The sequence below is a fragment of the Glycine max genome, chromosome 1, assembly GCF_000004515.6.
Source record: "Glycine max cultivar Williams 82 chromosome 1, Glycine_max_v4.0, whole genome shotgun sequence".
NCBI lineage: Eukaryota > Viridiplantae > Streptophyta > Magnoliopsida > Fabales > Fabaceae > Glycine > Glycine max.
Window position 1 is genome coordinate 28,193,105 of NC_016088.4, and position 8,936 is coordinate 28,202,040.

At 34.4% G+C, this 8,936-nt stretch overlaps 1 protein-coding gene across 2 annotated transcripts; it reads left to right on the forward strand.

Moving 5' to 3' along the window:
* Positions 1-729: 729 nt before the first annotated feature.
* LOC100789092 (CRS2-associated factor 2, mitochondrial) lies at positions 730-4,311 on the forward strand. Of its 2 annotated transcripts, none has more exons than XM_006573222.4 (6): positions 730-1,296; positions 2,736-2,863; positions 2,962-3,187; positions 3,301-3,428; positions 3,547-3,640; positions 3,784-4,311. In XM_006573222.4, the coding sequence occupies exons 1-6, from the start codon at positions 801-803 to the stop codon at positions 3,876-3,878; spliced, it is 1,167 nt and encodes a 388-aa protein (XP_006573285.1). In that variant the 5' UTR covers positions 730-800; the 3' UTR covers positions 3,879-4,311. The 2 variants fall into 2 exon arrangements, with proteins under 2 accessions (XP_006573285.1, XP_040871346.1); XM_041015412.1 differs by having other exon boundaries at positions 731-1,296; positions 3,547-3,679; positions 3,784-3,925.
* Positions 4,312-8,936: the final 4,625 nt, after the last annotated feature.

The following is an 8,936-nucleotide window of genomic DNA, read 5'->3' on the forward strand; positions in this document are numbered from 1 at the left end:
ATAGAACAAAGATAAAAAAAGAAGCGTTTTTGGTAGTGTGTGGTTTTTATTTTTATTTTTATAAGAAACTAAACATATTTATACCCATAATGTACACAAATGATAATTATGATCCTTGTATTGGAAACAGATAGAACAATTATTATATGGAATTGGGACCCAAATAGGATCTATTTTTCCCATTGAAAAATTACCAAAAAAATGATTCAACAAACATAATTACCTTAGTGAAAATTAAGCGTCAATTAAGATTTATTGATATAGCATTGGAATTTAACAATTTGGTCTCACCCTAAAAGAAGTAACAATTTTCAAATTTCAAAAAAGTCAAAACATACTGAGATTTTCTTTATTTTTTTTCAAGATAACTTTATTTTTTGAAAAAATTGAATGAAAATAAAAAATTATTAATAATTAGTGTTTTACTTGGTAGATGTTTTATTTGTTGCAAAGTATATATTTACTTAACATAAATGCATAAGGGTCACAATTCTAGTTTAAGAAATATTAGTAGCATTTTCTTGTTGACTCTTTCTTTGAATTTTTTTTATGATTGATTAGAATTTTTTAAAATTATTAATTTTTATGAGTTTTGATTATTATTTAATATAAATCAGAAAAGAAAATCATTAAATAAAAAGAAAAATCTATAAAAATTATAATAAAATGTCTTAAAAAAAGAATGGAAGAGAGATTCTGACTAATATTTATATTTTAGCTTATGTTAAAATGTTTGCACGTCGTTGCGCCCTCGCGTCTAATTAACCAAAACGTCACACCTCCTTCAACAACCCTGCCGAATGCAGAGCCGTATCCTCTGCTTCTCAACGCGTCGTTTACCACTCCATCAGCGTCGTTTTCTCAGCCACTTCATTCCCGACCACCAATACGACCCGCCGTTCTCCCCTTCCCCAAAACCCTACTACAAATCAAAGAAGAACCACGCGGAGAAGAAGAAAAAGAACAATTCCGAAAACGGTGATCCGAACAAAAACGGAGCCCCGAAACTCCCTTTCAAGTCGAACCTTCCGTTCGACTTCAGATACTCTTATTCGGAGTCCGACCCTTCCGTTGGGCCCATCAGCTTCCGCGAATCGCCCAAGTTCTCCCCCTTTGGGCCGGGCCGGATCGACCGGAAATGGACCGGTGTTTCCGCTCCGGTTCAGGGTGAACCGGACCGGGAGAGGGTCGAGGAGGAGCGGAACCGGATTCTCGGAGAACCGCTTAGTGAGGTGGAGGTGGCAGAGCTCATCGAACGCTACCGGCACAGTGACTGTGCCAGGCAAATCAATTTAGGTGTCTCCTTATTCCCTCAACTATTTTCATTTTTTTTCTTTTTTTTTCACTGGAGAAAAGAACAAAAAGATGTTTTTGTTTTTTTAAATATTAATTGATTTCGTTTTATTTTATTATCTTGAATTTTTAGATGGTTATTCCTGTTATGCATATATCTGGGTTAATATACTATCGGAGATGCTTCTGTAAAATGCTTGAATTGATGAACGAATATGTGAACCCAGTAAGTAATTGTTTTTAAAATAATTATTAAAAAAGTCAATATTTTTATTATACTATGCATAAGTATTCATGATTAGATGATAGTTTAAAAAATCTGAACGCTAGCAGCATCATTTTCTAATGCACTCCTTTTAATATACTCTGCCATTGGTTAAAATTTGTTGACAACTACAAAATCACAGGTGAGACTTGTTTGCTAACAATATAAGGCGTGCTTAAAAGAAGGGTAAATACTTGGATCCCTCCAAGTATGAGGCAGTGACAAATTGGTATTTTTGCACATTACAAAATGATCTCACAAATTTAACGACAAGACCAATCTGTCGCACTTTTTGTACATTAGGGACTAAATTTGAATTTTTCATTTTTCAGGATCAATTTGTCACCGCTTCACACTTTCAAGGATCAAAATGAGTATTTACCCTAAAAAGAATGTCTCACAAAGTGTTTTTCTAGCATTTCTCAAAAAATCTCTTTAAGTCTTAATGCACTGTATTCTAAGTAAATTCTTGTAAAATTCCTGCTGGTTGCTTATCTGAATGACTTATTTTTGGTTTATTTGTTGTTACTTGTATCAATGTTTCTTTCTTCTTTTTTTTTTCTACTCAATTTGGGAATTTATTTGCTTATTTCTTATTGAGGTTATTGATGATACTTGATTTGATTTAGTGATGGCTGCACTTTTTGATAAAGAAGTGTAGAATTATACGTGTTGATTATTAATGGCTAAAGTTGTAATAAACTTTATATACATATTTAAATTTGTAACAAATTACAGAGCTGTAAACTTAAAATTCAGAGATAAACTTAACATTCGATTTCTGTGGTAGTTTTAAATAATAGGTATACCAGATTTGGGGTTTCACCTACATTAATGCCATTGGTAGTTAGGGTTATTGGGTTTGAGTGATAATGGAGTGGTGTAGAAGAAAGAAGAGGAAGAAGAAGACAGAAAAGGAAGAACTTTATAAAAATCTTTTAGCTTTAAATTAGCTATTAAGTTAAAAAATATATTGAAAATTATCAAACGACTTACTTCTAAAGTTCATAGTTTAACTTCAACTTTAAAACAGTTTTTAAACTCAAAAGTTAGGCCATACAATACCTAAGAGTTATAACTCTTCACTTTTCTATCTAAAGGGCATTTGGAGAAGACAAATTTATTTTATATGGATGAGTTGTTATGCAATTAGCTAATGATGTTTGTGTTGTACTAGGGAAGGGGGGAGTCACACACAACATGTTGGGTGACATCCATAACCATTGGAAAAAGGCTGAAGCTGTGAGGATTAAATGCTTGGGTGTGCCAACTCTTGACATGGACAATGTTTGCTTCCACCTCGAGGTCAACATTGCTGTTTTGCACTTTTAAAGGATTGATCATTCTGATTTAAACTCTCAATTTACATTTCTTTTCCCTGATGTGTATTGCTGTGTTCACAGGACAAGTCTGGTGGGAAAGTTATCTACCGCAACATTAATATACTGCTTCTGTACAGAGGACGAAATTATGATACCAAGAACTGTCCAGTTATCCCTCTCATGCTGTGGAAGCCTTATGCACCCATATATCCTAGGCTTGTGAAGAATGTAATTGAGGGTTTGACGTATGAGGAAACAAAAGAAATGAGAAAAAGTGGGTTGAATTCAGATCCTCTCCTGAAACTCAGTAAGTGAATTATTGGGGAGTAGGGGCTCACAAAATGTTACCTTTTGGTCCTAATCTAGTTTAAAAGTAGTATTGGATTGGTACATATGCTAAATTGTGCTTTCAATGTTCAGCTAGAAATGGTGTTTATGTGAATGTGGTGGAGAGGGTGAGGGAGGCTTTTAAGACTCAGGAGGTTGTGAAACTGGACTGTATCCATGTGGGAACTAGCGACTGCAAAAAGATTGGAGTGAAGCTAAGGGTATGTCTACTTGACATTCGATTCATGATAAATTTCACTGTTTCCCTGATTCTGTCTTTGTGTTGAATACATCTGCCATGTGGTGCATAAGCATTTAATGGTAATCCTGTTATTGCAGGATTTAGTGCCATGTGTCCCTATCTTGTTTAAGGATGAGCAGATAATCCTCTGGAGAGGAAATTTCAAGGAAGAGCAACCTTCAGATTCACAATGTTAGCAAGTAATGCAAACTTTTGTTATTCGAAATTACTGTATGGTACCATTTCCTTGACTAATGGATCTGGTTTTGAATGGGTTTCTTGATCACATTTGTATTCATCAAACTATAATTGAATGCTAAATTCCATGTCTGCAGGCGAGAAATGCATTGATTCATGGCTGAAACTCCTCAATCTGCTTGTTTGTAGCGTGTTTAAAAGCCTGTTGAGAAGTAAAAGATCATGTTTGTGATGTGGAAGTATAACTATTACCTTCTCAGCAAACGTGAAAAGCCACATCTGAGATAAGGAACCAAACACACCATTGCTAGTTGCTACCACCCAAGCAGACTGTCTTGATGGTCTTTATATGAGAGCTGATTATTCAATATTTCTCAGCTACTCTGTGGATACAATGTGCTGTGTTCTTAGGATCCTCATGCATCATGGCAATACGGGTAAGATTGTTGATGAGAAATGCAACATGTTACAAAAATAATTGTTTGTGGAAACAACCTGCTTGTTTTATTGGCTGAAAATTGAATAAAAAAGGAAAAGAAAAATGGAAACTTTGATTAAAATCGTGGGACTCATTTGTTTACAGTTTGTGCTCTTCGTGTAAAGAAATTTTGTACTGTCAAGCCAACATTCTGGTATTATGTAATAAACATATACTATATGTAACACTTCCTATGACTAAGTGTATATTTTCATAGCCGAATCAACAGTCAACATCTATGATCTTAAATCATATAAATCACAAGTTCTCGTTTCCCTTGTTACTGAAAGATTAGATGAATAATTGTCAAAGGTGTGGATCACATGTTAATATCAGGACAAGAGACCTGTGTTTCCTTAGACAGCATGGTGCCTAATCAAGATTACACTTTTCTTCTGAAGAAAGAAATAGCCAGGGAACAAGACAAGTAGTTGCCATACACATTTTTAGTAGCCATTCAGTGTATATAATAAAGCCAGTAAAGTGAAGAAACAATTGACTTTTCTAGCAGAGGTTCTTTTCGCTTTATGCAATGGTTTCAGCTTGTGTAGTATTATTAGTAGTGTGTTCAAAGTCCGTAAGCTCAATGGTGTTCATAGTTTGAACCTAGTTAGCCTCTTTATTGCTAATGACATGTTATATATCTTTATTTCAGCTCCAGTCCGGCAATGGATTGTGGTTGGTGATATGTTTGCATTTAACATTGTTATGTGTTTGAGGGAGGGTAAGAGTAAACACTGGAAAAATTTACATCAATAAGTCATGAGTGACCATATAAGTGAAACTGACATCGTACCTTAATCCAAAACCTTAAAGTTCAAGATTATGAGTCTTATCCTTATTTATATTGTGTTCAATCTTTCTATTCTTATCCGATGTGAGATTTTACTTCACACTTGTATTCCAACAATTTCTTCCTCAAGTGTGAGTCTCTTTAACATGGTAATCTCTCCCTCGAGCAAAAATTATTTTCAATCCATGAATATTTAATGGTGACCCTTAGAACTTAACTGTGATTGCCCCTGGCTCACCTAGTCATTGTTGCCAGCATGCTCTAGTACCTTATACTGTCGCAACACTTGTGAAGCCCATTGCCTGACATTCATGCATAGACTCATCCGCTAGGAAGATTTTCGATATAAGGGATTTCCATGTCCATGGATCCATCACTATCATCTTACTCGTCTGAGTTGGTCACCAAGTCGAACATCAGTTCTGATACCAATTGTTGTATAATTTAAGGAGGGTAAACACTAGAGAGATTTTCACCAATGAGACATGAGCAAACCATATAAGCACACTTAGCATCATACTTTAACCAAAAACCTTAAGACTTAAGTTTATGAGTCTTATCTTTACTTATATTGTGTTCAATTTTTCCATTCCTACCCAATGTGGAATTTGAACATATACTTGTACTCCAACAAAAATGAATCAAGAAGAATTAAATGTGATGAGACATTTAGAAATTTATCATATTTATGTTGTTTGATTTGGTGGATTTGAAAAGAAAAAAGTTAATGAAAAGCCAACTCTTATGTAAAAGGTTTGAAAATTAGCATAAAGAAAGTCAAATTCAATCTCACACATGCAAGCATAAAGTTATTCGGTGACTGAGGAGGCGAATAGTAGATCACATAATTTGCACTCAACGAGGTCAAACTTTAGTTATGTAATATGCACAACACAATCTTATTTATATTATACTTTTATGGAAATTATACAAATAAAATAAGGAAACGAATTTGACATCTATACTTATTAATTGTAAGAATTATTAGTAATTTATTTTTCTTTAATATAATTACACCACATTAGTTAACAATATACTTCTTCCGGTTTCAATTATAAGAAGAAAAAAAAAGACATACTTTATACTTCTTAACAAAATTAGTTAAATTTATTAAACTATGTCATTTTCAATTAAAAAATAAACATGTTTCGTAAACTATCTTTTATTGGAACTTAATATCAAGTATAAAATAGTCTTTGATATTATTAAATGAAGGATATTTTGGAGAGAGACTCGTTAAATAAGGTATAGATAATTGAGGTTTGCTTATATTTGGGACAAAAAATAAGAGATTTTTGTTGCATATATTCAAGATAGGAGGGAGTAAGATCTTAATCCACAATTAATGCCTTGTTGGCGAATCAAATGGAGTACCCGAAACACACTAGAGGGGGGGGGGGGGGGGTGTTGAATTGTGTGATGGATAAAACTTTGTCTTTCAAAAACTTTTCTCAAAAAGATATCGATGGACGATAGGTTTCATCCAAGGGGTTCAAAATCAGGTTGTGCTTAGAAAATTAGTTCAAAAAACTTGGATATAGTAGTGTATATAGAAGAAAACTAGTTATATAAAAGCAGTAAAAAAATGCAAAGGTTTTGTACTAGTTCACCCCAACTCTTGGGTTACGTCTAGTTCTTCTTCAAACCTTGAAGGGTTCCACTGACTAATCCTTTGATTACAACTAAGTATTCTCTGTCACTTTTGGCTACAATGAATACTTTCTAGGCCACTTTTAGCACTACCCTTAATCTCCCCCTGAGATTAAGACCCAGGTATTCTTTGTCACTAAATCACTCTTGCCTTTCACAAACAATATATGTTTGATAGAAAATGTATTCTAATTACTCAAAGAGTGTTTACACAATAAGCTCGAATACAAAGAAACTCGCTATCTTAGCAAAGTTAAGATTTACTCAATTCGTTCAAGTTTCCTTCGTCCAGCAAACTGACAACAGGTTACAACACTTTGCTCATTTTGTCTCAGATTATTCTATGGTGATTCGATGACTTAACACAAACATCTTCAAACTTTATATAGACTTCAAAACTTTGATCCGTTGGGAGATTCCAACTAGCCATTGTATAATAGCTTTGGTGCTTGACACGAGACTACTACTATGCAAAGAGAGAGAGAGTGGGGACCGCGAATACTTTCTACAATATATCTTCAGAGAAGTACAATCTGTCATTGTTGTCTAGTGCTCAGAGCTAACTTTAAGCGTACAAATCGAAAGAAACATTAATAACATAAGAAAAAAAGAATTAAGAATGTCAAGACAAAACAGTTTAAATCTTTCCTTTTGTATGCTATGGCCCGAGTTTCTTATTGAACCTATGGATGTCACTTTCTGATGATTGTTTTCAGTACTTGAGGACTGAGTAACTGTTCCATTGCTTTTGTACTACGAGCCAAGTGCTAAAGCACTTGTCTTCTCAAGACTGGATGCTAAAGTAGTATTGTCCAATGACTGATACATTCGCTATCGTCCAGAGCCTTTTTGTTCATGCTTTTTTGCTTGTATCTCATAGAGATAGATGAACCTATAGCTTAAGCATGCAAGGTTAATACATTAAATTTATACTTTGTTAACATCAAAATCTTAGAGATTTAATTGTTTGGTACATTCCAATGTGACTTGAACGCAACCAAACTTAACACCAAATGAAGCCTTACTATCGAGGCATGACTTTTTACACTCAACAAGAAGAAAAGTCTAAGTTATTAATCTGATATAGTAAAACATAAATGAACAAATGACAAGAGTTATACAATAAAGATAATTAGAGTGTTCTCAAACATTTAAATTTAAATTTGTTTCTAAATGCCTAGAACTAGCATAGGTCTCTAATTAATTAAGAAAATAAATTTATGTATTAGGAAATTTACATTTTAGGAACTAGCATAACATCCTATTTTTTACTTTATAGGAATTTATGTTTTAGGAAATTTAATATTTCTTAAAATATTACTTATTTGATTTTAAAGAATTATTATCAAGAGAAATTACGAGTAATTCTTTTAAAATATTTTATTGTATGAAGTGTGTAATATTTAGACTATGTGTTATGATTACATCTAATATGTTTTAGTAATTCAATTGTTAATTATTCTCGGCCTAGAATGAGAAGATATTAGTTTTGGGCCTACAAAATCAAAAGTTGAAAAGGGCATGAATAAGGGGGATTTGCTAGGGGCACCCAGTAGAATTGTTAGTGCACCCAGCAAATTTTCAAAATCCCAAAAATGCCCTTCATGCTTTTTTGCAAACTTGTTCCGTTGACAAGGGCGGAAGAATTCTTCCGTAGGACTCCACGGAAGAACCTTCTTCCGCAGTTGACATTATAACTGCGGAAGAAGGTTCTTCCATGGAGTCCCACGGAAGAATTCTTTCGCCACTGTCAACTGCAGAAGAATTGCGGAAGAACCTTCTTCCGTGGGACTCCACGGAAGAACTTCTTCCGCAAGACTCAACCGAAGAAGGTTCTTCCGTGGGTTACTTAGTTAAATTATTTTGTTAATTTTAAGATTATTTTGTACTAGTTAAATGATTTTTTCCTCTGAGAAGTTGACTAATGGCCGATTCTTCTACGCACCGCATGATATGTGTCGGTCACATTTTTCCTCAAATTTTTTACAGTAAAATTCATTTTGGACTCCTCGTTCTTCACAGTTTCACACACTCCAGTCACACACTTCTTCCTCTCTCCATTTCTCTAACTCTGACCATGCAATTAGCGTTGGTCTCATTGCATTCTATGTAGAAATGACAAACAAGGCCAAAGGAAAAGGCAAGGAGGTCACTGGAAAAGGTTCTGCCAGCAAGCGCAAGGGCGCCTTCGACGACGACAAGACCGGTGGCGGCCGAAAGAGAAACAAGTGAGGTGTCCTTCAGTTTTTTTTGACGACGAATTAAATGCCGCGCCAAAAAGGATGGACATGCCAGATAAGGGCCAGAGTAGCAGGCCACGTGTCGTCCCTAAAGAGGAAATGTTGGCCCGAAACTAATTTTTTTGAGTT

What these genes read in the sequence shown, in the direction of transcription:
- LOC100789092 (XM_006573222.4), top strand. Translation starts at nt 801, where the DNA reads ATGCAGAGCCGTATCCTCTGCTTCTCAACGCGTCGTTTACCACTCCAT. An exon ending in ATGTTTGCTTCCACCTCGAG is followed by an intron (nt 2,864 to 2,961) that starts GTCAACATTGCT and finishes CTGTGTTCACAG; the next exon opens with GACAAGTCTGGTGGGAAAGT. An exon ending in AGATTGGAGTGAAGCTAAGG is followed by an intron (nt 3,429 to 3,546) that starts GTATGTCTACTT and finishes CTGTTATTGCAG; the next exon opens with GATTTAGTGCCATGTGTCCC.